Source organism: Leptonychotes weddellii, chromosome 2 (genome assembly GCF_054177405.1).
Source record: "Leptonychotes weddellii isolate Sample4059 chromosome 2, ASM5417740v2, whole genome shotgun sequence".
NCBI classification, from domain to species: Eukaryota; Metazoa; Chordata; class Mammalia; order Carnivora; family Phocidae; genus Leptonychotes; species Leptonychotes weddellii.
Genome location: NC_138370.1, coordinates 141,802,069 through 141,820,395, shown reverse-complemented (window position 1 = coordinate 141,820,395; position 18,327 = coordinate 141,802,069). Strand labels below are relative to the sequence as shown.

General features: G+C 37.9%; 1 protein-coding gene and 1 long non-coding RNA gene across 2 annotated transcripts in view; one reads left to right on the top strand and one right to left on the bottom strand.

Moving 5' to 3' along the window:
* The window catches only part of FRYL (FRY like transcription coactivator), a 242,644-nt gene that overhangs the window by 66,466 nt on the left and 157,851 nt on the right, over positions 1-18,327 (bottom strand). The window contains exons 15-24 of the mRNA XM_081812875.1: positions 17,301-17,444; positions 15,604-15,690; positions 12,660-12,831; positions 11,868-12,000; positions 9,577-9,684; positions 6,300-6,537; positions 5,025-5,210; positions 4,401-4,487; positions 2,979-3,247; positions 223-456 (exon numbers count right to left, since the gene is read on the bottom strand). Of these exons, the coding sequence (XP_081669001.1) occupies positions 223-456; positions 2,979-3,247; positions 4,401-4,487; positions 5,025-5,210; positions 6,300-6,537; positions 9,577-9,684; positions 11,868-12,000; positions 12,660-12,831; positions 15,604-15,690; positions 17,301-17,444 (1,658 nt within the window). The remainder of the gene's footprint in view (positions 1-222; positions 457-2,978; positions 3,248-4,400; positions 4,488-5,024; positions 5,211-6,299; positions 6,538-9,576; positions 9,685-11,867; positions 12,001-12,659; positions 12,832-15,603; positions 15,691-17,300; positions 17,445-18,327) is intronic.
* The window catches only part of LOC145720199 (uncharacterized), a 204,006-nt gene that overhangs the window by 131,270 nt on the left and 54,409 nt on the right, over positions 1-18,327 (top strand). The window lies entirely within an intron of this gene.

Here is an 18,327-nt window from a genome sequence, read left to right as displayed (position 1 = left end):
TCTCTCTCTGTCAAATAAATAGATAAAATCTTTAAAAAAATATGATGAATTTAATGAGCATGACCCTCTTTTCACCAAAGAAAAACTATATATAATTGATTCCAACCAGGAATCCATAGTAATAGGACTCCTTGAACTATTTTCATCATTAGTACAAGTAATAAACTTTTCAACCAAACTACTTTATTGTCCTGGAAAGGAAATCTGAAAACACTGCTTCACGGTGCCCTTCCGACTCCGTGGCGGCCGGGGAATCTTACCTTGGAATCAATGCCGTAGCCACTATCAGGGGTGGATGCCAGCGTCTCAGGAGGGGAGCACCTCACAGACCCCGCCGGCGCGGAAGAGGACGCGGCGGCCGCCGCACTGCAGCACAAGAGGAGGTAGTTTCTCCACAGGCCGACGTAGGAGTCACTGCTTGAGGCAGTGTTCACTTTCTTAGCATTGATGGGGCTACTGGGGGAAGCAAGTAATACAACGTGTTCTCAGGGCGGTTTGGTTTTTTTAACTAAAGCGAAATTCTGTCAATTTAGGAAAGGTGGTTAACATGAAGTTTTATTACTACCACTGAATCTCTGTGGAATGGTGTAACATATAAATGACTCTTGACTGAAAATTAAAACATACTGTAGCATCATTTTCATCTGCTATTTTTGTGACCGAAGTTAATACTTTATCAGGCCACATTTTATAACTTATTATACATGCTCAGTGTAAAAAAAACAAAAACAAAAAAAACAACTGAGGGGCGCCTGGATGGGTCAGTCGTTAAGCTTCTGCCTTCAGCTCAGGTCATGGTCCCAGGGTCCGTGGTGGGATCGAATCCCACATCGGGCTCCCTGCTCGGCGGGAAGCCTGCTTCTCCCTCTCCCACTCCCCCTGCTTCTGTTCCCTCTCTCGCTGTCTCTCTCTGTGTCAAATAAATAGATAAAAATCTTTAAAAAAAAAAAACAAAATGAAAATCACCTTTAACCCCACGTCAATATAAGCACTGATACTCTTTTATACATCTTCAATTCAAATACATACATGTATATAAATACATGAATATATCACCTTTAACTTATAAAAACTGAATAATACTGTTTGTATTCACATGTATTTAATGAGTTTTTAAACATCTTCCATTAAATATTTTTAAAACCAAAAAAAATTAAATAAAAATAAACATCTTCCATTAAAAGAATATACTTCTGTGACGTCATTTTTTGATGACTGTATGCTATATTATTATAAAGATTATCAAGATTTATTGTCCAAACCTTCAGGTTTTTTTGTCCAAATTTTCATTATTGGACATTTTAGCTAAGAGCAATTTTCCCCTATAATACACAACACTATACATTTGAATATATGCTTAACTATAATAAAGGTTTAATTATTTTCTTGGGTAAATTCCTGAAAATGGAACTGCAGCATTCAAAAGAATAGCTACATTTTTAAGGCTTCTGTCAAATTTCTCTTAAAACATCAGACCAATAAAATATGTTGGAATAATTCTATAAATCTTTCCAAACACCAAAATTCTGGTGGAATTAAGGACTGAGAGCAAAACAAAACAGAAAAATACTAATACATATAGTCCTAGGCTTCAATACATTTATATATTAAGATAAGCAAAGCAAACACAGCACTTCATTAATTCATCAACAGTGTTTTATTATTTTAGAAAATACTGTGACGGCAGTAAAACAAAACCAAACCAACCCTGTAAACAATCACTGCCATCATGTGTACTGGGGAAGATATACAATACAGAAATAAATAAAACAATGTCAGATGGTGCCAAGTGTGATGAAGAACAACAGAAGAGATAGAAGATGGTAGTAGGAGAGGCCTTCTAATTTGAAATATGGCAATTAGGGGAAACTAAGATAAGGTCGTAAATGTTATTTATGCAAGATGGCAAGTGTCAATTTTCACTAAAAAAATACCATCTAATACACAATTCCTGAGATCTACACAGATATACAGTAAGTGTGTATACACATACAGAAGTACCAAAAGTATCTATATTCAAATCCAAAAGAAGGAATGATTACTCTGGGTTGGAGATGTAAGAGAAGGCTTTAAAAATAAGGTGGAATTTAAGATACATCAGATATCCACATATAGAAGATACAGAAGACAAAAGGCATTCTAGGTTCATGGGAACAAAAACTCATAGAATAGAAACTGTAGACCCATGCAGTGAACTCTGAGAAGTTCTTTTGGGTCCACCATAAGAATATACATAGGTAGCCATGACAGAAAGTATGGAAAAACATATAGACTAGAGCCAAGTTTGGACAGCCTTTCATGTGAGCCTAAGGTGGTTAGGTCTGTCTGGGTGTTGGGTTTATATGGGCAACTTATACGATGAGAGTATTCATTCCATGTGATCTGATGAATGGCATACTAGATCAAGTGAAATCAGGAACTCAAATTCAGGTTCAAAAATTCTCTATTATATTTAAGAGCAAGAAGAAATTAATTGCAGCTTATGATGACCTTCCTCTTTATCACATCATCAGTTACTCCAAATTTTTACCATTATCCTCCAAATGAAAACCCAATGTTACTATCACTAATCCCTATCGGCAGATGGCCTTCCTTATAATGTCATCAGGAAAAGACAGGTCACTGAGCTTACTATCTCTTCATGTCACACCCTTCATCTATAAACTTACCTATCTATATCCACATCCATACTCCTCTTCAGATCCTTTCCTTCAATATGGACGGATTCATCAGACACATACTATGTACCAAGCACTGTGCTATTAAGTAAACTAACAATCTGGTGAGACTGAATGACATGAAAAGGATGAAGGCATTATAAGACTACATCCTTTACATCTTTCATCTCCCTCCTTAATACATCAAAACATTATGGCATGTTATTTACTTGTGGAATTTCCAACTTGTAGGACTTTTCAAATACATATAGACACTGACAGTCTACACAATTTAAAATTTACACTAGGAAAAGAACTTACTTTATATCAACCTGTGGGGACAACAACTGAAGTCTTGTGTATGCAAACATCCAAGCATAGCTCACAGCTGTACAGCAGTGTTTGGGAAGGTTTTCCTGCTTTAAAAAACTGGAGAGACTTATAATCCACGGGTCTTGGCCTTGGGTCACGTGTGCAAATATCCATATGTGTGATGGACTAATCACATCAAACTGGTGGCTGATAGGAGAAGAGTTCCATTCTGCCAATGTCTGTAAATCTATCGAACTAGGGCAATACAGCAAAGTAGTCTATGTAGAGAAAAAAAACAGCAGATTATCACACATTTTAGTAACTTTCACACGTTTTGCCATACGAATTGCATTAAACTATATGTGGCCTATTGGTAGTTTCTAGAACAGAGGTTCTAAAACAGAGGTTCTAATGAGGCCCAGATGGGTTTGAGGGAGTATTGAATTCCTGAAATTGCACATAACATTTTTTTGTGTATGTGCGTACATGTGTTGTTCTGGAGAGAGAGTCCATAGCTTTCATTAGTCTCACAAGGATCTATAAACCAAAAAGGTGAAGAACCACAACTTACGTAATTCATGTAGGAACAGGCAACTTTCATGGGCATACTAAAGCTGCTGGGAACCGAAAAATGGACGATTAACTTTATGCTGACGTGCCCTAAATACGCATAAGTAGAACAGACATGAAAATGGACTCTGCCAGAGGCACATACTGTTAAATATTTGTTCAACGATATTCTAAGCTCTTATACTGAAGAGATAAAGATTTACCTTCAGAGCAAATTATGTGTCATTTGAACAACAACAACAAAAAACAAATGGAGTCTTAAACTGAACAGAGTCATTTGAACAACAACAACAAAAAACAAATGGAGTCTTAAACTGAACAGAGGCTCAATTCACTCTATCAAGTCAACAGATATGTACAAAACACCTGCTATGAGGCAGGCAGGGCTTTAAGCACTAGACAAAAGTCATTCACTATTCTTTTTGTTGGCATAAATCATAGTTAATATTCAAAACAGAATTCTTTAAATTGTACAGATTTATAATCATCACTTAGGTTTATAAAATTTTTTATTATCTCCCTCGGTTATACATTAAGTTGTAGAGTTTTAAGAGCCAACTGTCACACAGAGAGCACAGAAACCTTGTCCGTGTATTCCAAATGGGAAGAAAAAATTTCAAGAAATAAAGTTTGATAGTTATGTTTACGTCCATCTTGAAATCCTGATGTATGACCTTTCAAAAAAAAAATCAAACCATTCTTAGTTGTGTGTGCTGACAAAGTGTTTTTCTTCATCTTACTGAGTCAAATTACTTATGACTTGGGCATAAAATACTTTCCAATGCATTAAATTTATAAAGGAAATTCATATATGTCTGTCTAAAGTTCCAAGACTGAATAGCATGAAATCATTCCAGTTACCTGATCGGCCCCAGTGAGATGTATGAAGCTCTCAAGAATGGATGGGCTCAGCCTGTCCATCACATCGATGGCTAATTCATCATCACCCTATAAAAAAGTATCATATGTCTAAAAATATTTAGGAATGATTAAGTAGCCAAATCTAAGAAAACATAACAAAATTCACATTAGTACCCTTTGTGACAAATGGAATTGAGGGCAGGTGGGTTAGTTTAGACCCTGTCAAAAAGACTTTGTCTCTCCCCCGCGTGTCGGGACTGGAGTCCAGTGCGGAGAGCCCCTTGCCCTGGGAAACGGGGCGCAGCCGAAAAGGGGGTCGCCCCCTTGCCCGTCACACAACGCACGTTCGTGGGGAACCTGGTGCTAAACCACTCGTAGACGACCTGCTTCCGGGTCGGGGTTTCCTACGTAGCAGAGCAGCTCTCTCGCTGCGACCTATTGAAAGTCAGCCCCCGACACAGAGGTTTGCACAAAAATTAAAAAAAAAAAAAAAAAGACTTTGTTCCTTTGTTATAAAGGTAAATTATACCTGCAGAGTAGCAACGGAAATGTAGTAAGAATGAACAACAGGAGAGTTTTTAACGTACTTTCACTAGATAATTAAATGATATACCTAAATCTTACCTTAGGTATTTCCAAAAGTGCAAACAGAGCCCGTATTTCTCTAAGGACACTGACGGCTAATCTCCTAGTGGCAGGTCGACTGCTACAGAGAATGACGAGTGCAAACCCTTCGACCACATGGAATACATTGGAATACGGACTCCTTTCCAGAGGAGGGGGATGAGACGCTCCATTAGCCACACCATGCTTGAAAAATAAATAGAGGTTAAAAATAAAATAATATGTGTAGACATTCCAGTACAACCATTAATAAAGAGTAAAACAAATTATATCAATTACAGCTACAGGTCTGCCTGGGTTCAAGCAATTTAAATAATATTTAATTTATAAAAATTTAACAGTATACGCAGAAGAAAAAGCATTTATTTGGCAGTCTAAATATGAATTCTGTACTGAATTTCTACCATTCTCTGGCTGCTTTGTAATCTTGGAGCTGACACTGTTAGTCACTCTTGGTCTAACATTTCTTTGTGGAAAATGAGGGGATTGAACTGGACCATTTGAACTCAAAGTGCAGACCAGTAGCATGGCATCATCTAGGAGCTTGTAGGAAACAGAGATTCTTAGGCCCCTGGTGATTTATTCCCCCCCCCTTTTTTTTTTTAAAGATTTTATTTATATATTTGACAGAGAGAGGCAGAAGGACAAGGAGACTCCCCATTGAGCGGGGAGCCTGACGCAGGGCTCGATCCTAGGACCCCGAGATCATGACCTGAGCCTAAGGCAGACACTCAACTGACTGAGCCACCCAGGTGCTCAGGCCCATAGTGACTTCTATGCTCACTAAAGGTTGAGAAGCTGGACTGATTTAGATGATTCAGCTCTAAAATTCCAAGGTTCTAGGACAATCCATTATATAAATCAATAATTTGAGCACCTTTCATGTTAAAGAAACATACAGATTGTATATGTGAAGCAGGGACTAGTGCCATGGGTAAAACAATCAAATAACTCAAATGGACTACTACCAAAAATTATTATTCTATCAGCTTTAAATGTATTGGAAATAGCCTAGATGTAAGCAAGCATTGCCTCTAGTTTCTGTGTTTATTCTAAACCTAATTGTTACCTAAGGAAGAAGGTTGGAAAGGTTGGACACACACTGTATTTAATATCTGAACTATAGGAAGGTTCCGTTTAAGGGATTACGAATACTTCCAAAGTAAACAAAACTAAGCAAATGTTTAGTTTTTAAGAAATCAACATATATTAACACCACCGCTGTTCATTTACCACTGACCACACACAAAGGGACCATACAAAAGAATTTGGTACCTGGGAGTCTTGGTTTTTGTTATGCACTTGGGTTGCTTGTTTCCACTGGTTTATTAATTGTACCAACATCTTTACAGCATTATCAAGAAGCGTGGGATGGACATCAGTCACTTCACGAACAACGAAATAAACAAATCCTGAAAGCACATCCTCCCGCCAATCTGGAAAATCAAGCATTAGTGCCTGGAGGGTATTGAAAGCCAGAGCACGCAGTTCTTCATCCATATGAATTGTGAGCCTACCAAGAACAAAATTCCATTAGCAAACCTCAAAACCTTCCAAGTAGTTTTATCATCTAAAACTTAAAACTAGGAACTTAAAAAATATGTCCTCTTCACTGATTCCTAAAGTCTGAGGATAGGAACCAATGTTCACCTTTTGTATATATTCACGCCTATGTTATTCTATATTCACTTGTTTAAATTCACATATAAATCTATTAATAGTAGTTGGTATTTACTATAATTCAGATAGTAAGTTTGATAATTAAAATGCTGTACTTTAAAAAATACAGACTGACAGAGTACATTTAAAAAATTCTTTGATCCTTAAAATGCTTGCTGTATGTTATCTTGTAATCAGTCAAAAATTATATCCAATCATACAATATCTTAGCACTATCTCTCATTTGTTTAGTCCTTTATTATCACTGGAAAGAACATGATTTATCTGTCATTTTTTTCATGCTGCTGAGGTTACGGTTAAATATAAGATGGCTGATTGTAAATAAGAAAATTGAATAAACCAAGATGAAAGCAATTTAACAGAAATAATCCTGAAGCATGAGAGTAAATTTTGGAGTAACATCATAAATAGGGTGAACCTAGAAAAAAAATAGGAAAAAAAAGTGTTGATCTAACACAGAAGTCCCTAAAGAGACTTCGAGGAGAGGCTACATAAAATTACCTTCTAAAGATATCAAAACAATAGGAAGACATGAAAGTAATATTAGCTAAAGGATTTTACCAGAACATAAAGCAGAAAATGATAAACAAGAAAAACCATAAAAGACGGTTGCAGTAGTGAAGCTGCCATTATATAATACTCTATGGGCAACAGTTTCTGACTTGGGGCTGCAGAGGATTTCTTTAGTGACTGCCCATCAGGACACATACATCAGAGTTAGGAAGAGCCTGAGTGAATAAGCTAAGTAGCTAATATTACGAATATGCCACAATGACATGCTTAGGAAGCTGGGAGGGTGGAGTTATCTTCACTGACAGAGGAGGAAAGCTGTGTGCTTTAGGTGGAAGGTGATATCACCGTCTTCACCCCGCTGAACTCAGTTCTGGTCTTCACTAAGCAAACCTTCAACTGACAGTGAGACCGAAGAGAACATCTATTACAGCTCGACAGACTTGGAAGTAAGCCACGGATGAGCAGCAGCAGAAATATCATGCGGGGCCAGATTCAGGCTCTCTAGCCCAGTGTTCTGTCTCTGATAGTGGCCCCAAGGGAGGTACTGTGGAAGAACAGTGACTGTCTCCATGATGCTCACTTTAAAGATGATTTCAACATTCTTTAAATCCCCAAAAGTATACGTGTCCATCTTGCCCCTATCTGTGTAACTCGGGATATACCCTCAGGAGTTAACCACCCACTGTGTAGAGAAAAACAATATAGCCTGGCCAATTTAAGGCAGAGGAATTAACTTTTCTTAGACATAGCATACAGGTTTACAAATGCATCTTTGTTTTGTTTACTTGCTTTAATTAAAAAACAAAACAAAACAAAACCCCAAGATTTAGAGATCGTAATTCCAAATGATAAGAATGAGGGACAAAATAGAACAGACCCTAGAATCTTCCTTTCTGCTGAAGTAAATTAGTAAATGAATTTCTTGCTTTTACCTCATAAGGGAAAGTAAATGAATTTCTTGCTTTTCCCTCATAAGGGAAAGAAGCAAAGCAAGTCACAAAGCTGTCATTCACTGATGAGATGTCTGCTGCCTTCACTAAGCTCCCCAATCCCTGCCCCTTATGATGCAGTTTGTTTTTGGTGGGGGGTATGGGATCGCCATCCACAAAGGTGTGCAGGCGAGTTAACTTAAGGGGAGGAGTAAGAGTACAACTGAGTGAGAGCTGTTTACTGTTTTTCCAAGGAATACCATTACAAATCAGTAAACCTCTTTTCCTTCCCTAACACTGACATGAACTTTGTAACTCTTCAATCCAATTCACAGCAAAAATTAAGAGAGTGGAAAGGGATGAATTGATCTGATGGTGCAAAGTTTCAAAGTAACGCCTTTTCTGCCCTCAGAATCCTGAATGGAGAAGACAAATGCCATTCTGTATCTTGATGGCAACCTGCAATGGTTGAGGATAGGGTAGTGACGGGTGTGTGAAATGCTAGGTGTTTTCGAGGAGGAGGTAAAGGGTTGCTGAAGAAGTCTACTAGCTGTTCGCGGTGAATTTAACTCAATTCTTAGCGATAAGTGCCTGGCAACCAGTAAACATCTTTCAATACAGTCAAATACCCCTGTGGTGATACTTGGTCTTTCATTTAGAGCAGAGGCCAGCAAACTACAGCTCGAGGGCCAAACTGCAGGGGGCGCCATGGGAACACGGCCACGCCCCCTCCTTTACAGGCTGTCCTCCGCTGCTTTTGCGTGGCACTGGAGACCGTGTGACCTGCACATCCTAAGATATTTCCCATTGGGGCCTTCACAGAAAAATGTTTGCTGACCCCTTATCTACAGAATCCCTAAGTCCACCAACAAAAAAGCAGCTTTCAACAAGTCTTCACCTCAGCTTAGAATTAGTTTTGGGAGCAAGTATTTAAATTTGGTTGGCATGGTATTGCTTATTTTATAAAGCTATGACAAGCCCAACAGAGGAAAGAGAAGCAAAAACTCGAACCCAACAGGCTCTGCGATAGGAGAAATTAGTGACAATGAGATCTGGTCACCAACCTGGGTGTTATAGGAATGACTGCAAGAGTTAACCCAACAGCTCACTGCCCAGGGGGTAACCCACACATCTGCTAAGGAATAATGCCTTGCTTAAATTCTAAGAAATATACTAGATGGAAGGCTAGAAAATAGAAAAATAGGATTTGTAGAGGTATCCAAAAGAACTTTATAAAGTTAAAAATGAGTGGGGAGAAGGTATTTAACAAAACATAAAAGACAAAATGGAAGTTCAGAAAGTTTATCAAATAAAAGGAATGAACATGCCTTTATTACTGTGTTCATGAGAACAATAACAGGGGTGTATTCAAAATTTAAAGGGACTGAAAGAGGTAAAAAGTAACATAGCAAAGAGTAATTCTCATTTACCTTGCTAACAGTTCAATGAGGTCAGTTCTGCTCATGCCATCAGGAATCAACCTTGGAATAGCAGCAATACAAGTCCTAAACAAATCAATTTTGGGTTTTCTTTCCCCCCTGAAAAATATATAACAGGATTTAGTAAGTTTATTAAATGTGCTAGATAATGAAAGCAAAGTTGGAAAAATAATTATAGAAAATAGGAGTCTCCTTCCCCTAAAAAAGTTTAATGTATTTAATATAAAAAGAATTCATACAAATCCAGTAAATAGTCATCAGTTTATAAGTAGACAAAAGAATAAAGAGATAATTCAGGAAAGAAAACACCTCTAGCAAGCAAAAAAGATTTTCAGTAGTTGGAAAGCCACAGGAACTATTATGTTTAAATAATAATATTTAATTATTTAGAATACAATTATTTTAAATTAAAAATTAAATATAATTTAATCAGAACCTAACCTTTAATAAAGAATATTTAATTATTAAACCATAATAAATAATATTGATATTATTAAATAACCAAACATTGGTTATTTTAGGAACCTACAAAATTAACCAAAAAAATGTTTTTCATTTAATATTATACATTAAAAAGGGTCTTAAAAAACAGACATTCTCATATTCCACTGTTGGTACTATTTTCTTTTTATTTTACTTCAGGATATACACAAATACACACAAATATATATATTTAAACTTCTACATAATTAAATGTCAATTTTGAAAATCCTGGTTCCTTCAGAGGCTTGATTCAATTTATTTCTACTACATTTTCTTCTAGTTATTCAATGATTTTTAAAAATTTTAAATATCTTCTTAATGCACTGGTTTTTGTTTTTATTTTGGTCTATATTTCAAGGTGAGGATTTTAGTTTATTCTATCCAAACTGTTCTTGAGGTGGCCTAAAAAATTCTCAGGTAGAAAAGAATTTGGATGTTTAAGCATTTTGGGTCAGTATTTGTTATAGTGGCAAAAGCCTTGCTACCTACTTTTAAAGATTTTATACAGTCAGTCTTTTCTTTAAATGGTTCCAATATGCATGAATTCAGTTACAACAATTCAGTTAAATAATACCAGTTTCCCTGCTAGCTCAACAGCCCATAAATCACTGTGTAAATAACAGATTACATCATAATCCCTGACTAATCATGTCACTTTTTTTTTTTTTAAGTTTTATTTATTTAAGTAATCTCTACATCCAACATGGGACTCGAACTCATGACCCCGACAACAAGAGTCGCATGCTCTTCACTCCTTCACAGACAGCAAAGCGGTAACTGTGTTGCTTCCTTGTCCCCAGTGATAAACACAGGTGACATTTTACAAACAGGGATCATCAGAAGAGGAAACTGGCCAACAAAGATTTAAGTGCAGCAGTTAGAGGAAAAGCAATATTGCTGAAGGTGAAATTCGAATCAAACATGAATGGTGTTACAGAGGGAACAGCCGGCAGGGACTGTTGATGCTGCTGTGTTTGCAGACCGCACATTACAGCCAGGGGAAGCTAGTGAGGGCAAACTCTGTCACACAGGAAGGAAGGACGCTGTGACAAAGAAGACAGAGACTTTCCAGAGAAAGGGAGGCAGAGGGAAAAAATGTCAACACTGGAGAAGTTCTCAGAGATGTTAGCATATGCTATTATATAATAACTCTATATTAATTAAATTGAGAGATCAAATATGCAGTTTGGTGTTTGAAAACCTACAATGCAGATATTAATAGCTAAAAAAATGTCCTCCCTTATTACAGGATATGTAGATACTAGCAAATAAAACAAGTTACTGCCGTACAATACATCCTCTGGAGGAGAAAGTCCCTAACAGATAAGGAAAAAAGATGCTGGGATGACAAGCCATGACAAGCCTGGGGCTGAGGGGGCAGGGGGCTGAGGTACTGTTTCAAAAAAACTACTCACATTATTCCCCTCTGTACCTCTTGTTACCAGGAGATTTTTAGGTTTTCTTTTTTGTTGGGGTTCTGGAAATAAGAGTATGTGTTTGACTTACTAAACCAACCATATCCACACGTGTCAAGGATAATCAGGATTTATCTATTGGTCATGGAACAAGGATAGGGCCTTGTCACTGGCAACTACGCTGAGATCCAGGAGGACTTTTGCTCTCTATACTCATTTGATAGCACTTTAAAGAATAAAACTGAGCACGTGGAAGGAATCACTGTATTAAAAACTGCAGCAGATGGCAATATGGGACAACTCCAGAGGAGACAGGAAGGAAGCAAGAATGAACCTCTTAACGAAAACTGAAATAGCAATGAAGAGAAATAGTTTACTACATACGTAATCATGTCTTCGGGCTCCTTATTGGACATCTGCACACTAGTCATACACATCGGTCTCCCAACTTCTTTGTCCAAATGTCTGAGAATGCTATCTAATGCTTTACGCACTTGAGGATAGTACACTGACATTCCTAGGGGAAAAAAACCTCACAGTTATAAGATGTCAGAAATTAGATAAAGAATAGCCGTAGTTACTTTCCATAAAAAATAAAAGCCTATCTTTAAAGGACATCAGCTATTGTTGTCACCAAGGAAGGAATTTCAACTGTGATATACTCTTCTCCCTCATGATCAGCTTCAGTATATTGGAGAGAAAGTGTACAACTCATGCACAGAACTAAAATTACTTTGAAGGAAGTACAAAATGCAGTAAATATATCATGTAAGAAAATAAAGACTGAATTGGAAGACTCTTAATATGAAAACTTATAGGTATTATCAAAACTGTATTCACTTTTTGTATCATTCTGTACTGGAATAACCATATTAGACCAACATTTTCATTTTAGATTTGATAACAAACTTTTTTTTTTTTTTAAGATTTTATTTATTTGTCAGAGAGAGGGAGCGAGAGAGAGAGAGAGGGAGAGCGGCAGGCAGAGGGAGAAGCAGGCTTCCCGCTGAGAAGGGAGCCCGATAAAGGACTCGATCCCAGGATCCTGGCATCATGACCTGAGCCGAAGGCAGACGTTTAACCGACTGAGCCACCCAGGTGTCCCGATCACAAATTTTTTCAAAAGAATATTAAACTGTATCACAAAGCAGTTTATTTGGCCCAGTTAACACTAACCTATGACTTTTGCTTCTTCATCTGTCAAGGTTTTGTTGAGAAAAATTTTCTTGACACGAAGAGTGTTTCCTGAGGGAAGAATAACCCCTGTCGTGGGCATCGGTGGCTCCCCATCCTTCTGCTGCAAGCTGTCTGCTATTACAAGGAAGACTCTGAGGCCTATGTTCATTCTCTTCAGGGAAAAAAAAAAAAGTTTCAGAATGAAATCAAAGTGTCAGAAAATATCCTTTTTTCATGTTGAAAACATCTTGTCAATTAACCCTGGGGAGGGTAGGGGGCAGGAGGACATGAGGAAAACTAACTTTTCTGTCCAATGTCTTTTAAGTAGTCCAGGCATTACAGTTTAATACCAAATTCCCAAATGCCGCCCCTTCACTTCTGAGGCCAACTGGCTCTCCTATTCTCTAGAAAGCTTATTTCAAACCTCTTTCCTCCTTCCTCAGCAATCCCACCCTCCTACCAACCCCTCCCCTCTCTAAGCAGATGATAGGTCTCCTACTTCACAGAAGAAAAAGCCATCAACTGTCCTCAGTCTCTCACGAGGTTAACACCTCTTCTCCCTCTCCTTCGTCCGGATGACAGACAGTCAAGGGGGCGCTGGGCTTCCTCGGTGTTAGGATCCCATCTGCTCTTGCTTTCCGGCAATGGTACACCACCATTGAGCCCATCTTCAACACTTCCCTTTCAACTGGATATTCTGTTTACTTCCATTAACTATGCTCAGTTATCTTAATGGAGCAAGTCCTCCCCATAATACTTCCCTGAAGCAACTCTCCCTCATTAGTGACTTTTCAAGCAGCACAGGACATGGTCAACTCTTCCTTGTTTTCTGAAACACTTCCTTCCTCTGACTCATCTGTGCCACGGCTGGCTGAGTCATCTCTGCTGACACTTCAGCTCTGGCCTCCTTTCGCCAGTCAATGTGAGACTGCTTCAAGAGGAGGTACTAGACTGCCTTCTCCTATCATTAGGTTTTCTCTCCCAGAGTGACTTCACGTATCTACATGGCTTCCGTTACCACCCACACCACATCCCCCGCCAATGTGAAGCCTCACTTCTCTGAACTCGGACCCTCAGACCCACTTGACATCTCTACTTCGATGTCAAAAAGATGCCTCAGGTTCAACTCGTTCAAGCCAAGTGCACTTTCCCCTCAACCACAATCCCTTCTCAAGGTTTCTTTCCAGGGTCAACAATCTCCTCTCCAGCTGCACCACCACGGTTCTCAGCCCAAGCCACCGTTGTCTCTGCCCTATGCCAGTGGTCTCTAAAGTGGCCATGTGCATCCCAATGGGTGTGCAAGATAGCTCACTGGAATATAGGAAACAAATAAAATTTATTTATATGTATTTTTAAATCTGTTTAAATAAGATTAAAGTTTAAAGCTTTACTCTATATGTATTTTATTTATATGTATTTATATGTATTTTTATTTATTTGTATTTATTTTATATGTATTTTTTATTTATATGTATTTTTAAATCTATTTAAATAAGATTTAAGTTTTAAGCTTTACTTGTCTTTATATACGACATAGCACCAGTGTCCTCCCTTAGTCTAAATATCACATGGTCCTGTCACACAGTCATAGAAAACATCATGAAGGAAGTGGAAAAGCACCATAATATATTGGGGTTCACAGAAGTACCCCCACTTATTCACACTTCCGGTGTATTAAATGGATAATTTTTTCTGGCTTTAACTAAACTCGCTCTCACAAGCTGAAAAAGATTCTGAAAATAGGGATTAAAGATAATCCTAAAAGAGTAAGCCTATGGAACGAGACAACAAAACAGAACTCACACTCTTTCTACTCCTCCTACAAGAGCTTCAGTGAGGAAAAAACTTATATTCAGAAATAAACTTGTTCAATGGAGAGAATATTTTTGAAAATGGATGTTCAAGAAAATCTCTTTCATTATGTGATTTCCGAGGTTGGAAACCATATTAAATATGTCATCTATAAAAATCATTTCTGCTCACTTTATAAACCTGGAAATAATTTTAATGTATCTTAAAAATCCTACAAATGAAAAGCTTCAATAACTTTCCAACTCCTTCGTTAACTACATAAATATATTTTTTAGGATTTGATTATGAGAAGGACCAGCAGAGTAATTTTAAAGAAATAAGAGATAACCTTTTTATACTCTCCAATGTCATTTGATTCTAGTAAGCAGTTAGTTTGTAAAATATTTTTTTTTTTTTTTTTAAGATTTTATTTATTTATTTGAGAGAGAGAGAATGAGAGACAGAGAGCATGAGAAGGAGGAGGGTCAGAGGGAGAAGCAGACTCCCTGCCAAGCAGGGAGCCCGATGCGGGACTCGATCCCGGGACTCCAGGATCATGACCTGAGCCGAAGGCAGTCGCTTAACCAACTGAGCCACCCAGGCGCCCTGTAAAATACTTTTGAACAATCTGAAAATGTAATGTCTAAAGAGTGAGTTAGAGTTTACTAAGTGAATAACAGGGCCACAGAAGTAGGAAATGTTTAGTATTTAATTCTTTTGCCTATTTTTTTTGTAATCGTAAACTCCACCTGGGGAAAAGGATTTTTGCCTGTTTGTCTCTAATACCTAAAACAGTGCCTGACACGTTTTGGGTGCTCAAGAAATGCTAAATAAATGATATTTAAAAATCCGATACTAATATTGATAAAAGAAACCTGAGCTCATATCACAACCTATAGAAGTCGGCTGAGCTGATTCATCTGGAAAACTTCCTCTCGATTATTTTTCATCATGCTATTAAACCACTGAGTCGGCGATCAGAAAGGTGAAATAACTGGCCTCAGATCACACTGGTAATTAAAAGTAAAGCTTCTAACTAATGATTTGAGTCTAAGCGTTCTGATTCCAGAAACTGCTCTAAAAAAATAAAATAAAAAGTTTATGTAGAATAGGGTATTACCATATTATATATATATATATATTTTTTTTTTACCTCTGGATTAATGGTGAAAGTTTTAGTAGATTTTCCAACACTGAGAAGATCAAATATTATTTCTTTCATTGCAAAATCCAAACGTTCCTAGGAAAAAATAACAATCAAGGAATCCTTATAACTTTCCACTACTATGTGTTGGGTATCACGTGCAGAATTATACATATAATGGCAACAACACAGGTCTGTGCCCATTAAGAACTTCAAAAATCTAGATGGACTAAAGAAATATACCTATGAAGTAAGGTTAAAAAATATGATAGGACTATAAATATGTTACTTAATTATCAAATGATTTAATATCCCAACAAATAGGATAAACGTTTAAACACTCATTTACCAAAATCACACCCCAAAATCTAAGTGAAGGAATTCCCAGAATGATGACAAAAGCAAACAGCCATGCAGCAGGCCTAGACAGCAGCGAGTTCATCCTGAGACAGGCAGACTAGGTCTCCAGGAAGGAAACCTCCAGGGAGAGAAAAAGATTAGTAAGATTAACTGAGGTTTGAGAGGAGTCACACAGTTCTCATTGGTGTGAGGTGATTAATCCAAGGGAGAGATCCGAGGGTAAGAAAAAATAGAGACGTGCACCAAAGGCAAAAGTTTTCTGAACACAAGCTCTCAAGCACAATTTGCTTTCATTCACCTTACCGACACATTTATACCCACTGAATCATCATTAGTTCTGTGCTCCAGTAAATAGAAATGTATTAATTTTATTTAAATATTCCTTATTTCTTCACTGTTCAAAATAATTACATTATAGATGATCTGAATCATCAAAATCGTCACAGTTTCAGCTCAAAGAGGACACAATGAATATTCTGAAATCAAAGCATTTTCCTTAGTTGATGAGGTAACCCCGGGCTTCATGTCCCCAGAGGGAATGTGGCCAAAACCTGGGATTTGCTCACTCAGCACCTGTTGAACCCCCTTCTAATAAACCTTCCTTTACTGCAGAGACGAGAAAGCTCGTATCGTATTTCCCAGGGTTCCTCAGAACAGTGGGCTTTGGGATGTGATTTAGACCCTGCCAAAGGGTATAGTCATGTGTGTCCATGGGAACTGGCATACATGAGGAAGAGGAGGAGGACAGGAGATGGAAGGAAGCTTCTACTGATGGGGACTGATGGGGAGCACAGCAGCAGCAAGATTCTGAGGCCACTGTGATGACTTCCTCCCTTGGCAGCTCTTTGTGGCAGAGGGAGCACTCATCCTGAGAGCCCAATTCTGCAATTTCCTCTTAGTCGTTCAGAGTAGTCCTACTAGTAACTCTATGACCCATCCAGATTCCTTCAAAGACCCCTCTGGGCTCAACTAGCTACAGTGGATTCTAGTATCTGTACCTAAGAAACTAGATGAATGCATGAGAGAACAATTTTCCAAAAATCTTTGAGATACTCAGGAGGTCAACGGCTTAAAAGTAGGATCAAGAGAGACCTCCCAGACCCTTCCTAAATTACATGCTTCTTCTGCCCGTGGGCCTCATTGCCTTCTGCAAGGGTGCAGATCAAGGACTCAAACTGACTTTGTCACCAAAAAAGTACTAGCATACTTTAATTTTTTCACTATTCAATATTAATAAATGTTTTGTTATCATGCTTTCAGTTGTGCAACTAATTTTAAAACGCCAAATTACTATAACATTATGCATAAGTTGCACGTATATGTTTATTATGAGATAAAGCACTCACCTGAGCAATGAACTGAATAATCTTCACAAATATATTGAGAGGTGTATCACGAGGAACCACACTACGTGAACCTTTTGGAAAAAGTGCTGACACTATGCTCATAAGACGACTATAGAAAAAAAAAAAAGACTCAGTCATAAAGAGATAATGACATTAACAGCAAACTTTTTTTTTTAAAGATTTTATTTATTTGACAGAGAGAGACACACAGCGAGAGAGGGAACACAAAAAGGGGGAGTGGGAGAGAGAGAAGTAGGCTTCCCGCGGAGCAGGGCTCATGACCTGAGCTGAAGGCAGACGCTTAATGACTGAGCCACAGCAAACATTCTTTGGCTAAAATTAACAAGTCAGGAAATTACAGATGTTGGCGAGAATGCGGAGAAAGGAGAACCCTCCTACACTGTTGGTGGGAATGCAAGCTGGTGTAGCCACTCTGGAAAACAGTATAGAGGTTCCTCAAAAAGTTGAAAATAGAGCTACCCTACGACCCAGCAATTGCACTACTGGGTGTTTACCCCAAAAATACAAATGTAGTGATCTGAAGGGGTACGTGCCACCCCAATGTTTATAGCAGCAATGTCCACAATAGCCAAACTGTGGAAAGAGCCAAGATGTCCATCAACAGATGAATGGATAAAGAAGATGTGGGGTATAATATATATATATATGTATACACACACACACACACACAATGGAAAATTATGCAGCCATCAAAACTCCCCAAAATCTTGCCATTTGCAATGACAGGGATGGAACTAGAGGGTATTATGCTAAGCGAAATAAGTCAATCAGAGAAAGACAAGTATCATATGATCTCACTGATACGAGGAATTCTTAATCTCAGGAAATAAACTGAGGGTTGCTGGGTGATGGACACTGGGGAAGGTATGTGCTATGGTGAGTGCTGTGAATTGTGTAAGACTACTGAATCACAGACCTGTACCTCTGAAACAAATAATATATGTTTAAAAAAAAAAAAAAAGAAGATAGTGAAGGTAAAAATGAAGGCGGGGAAATCGGAGGGGGA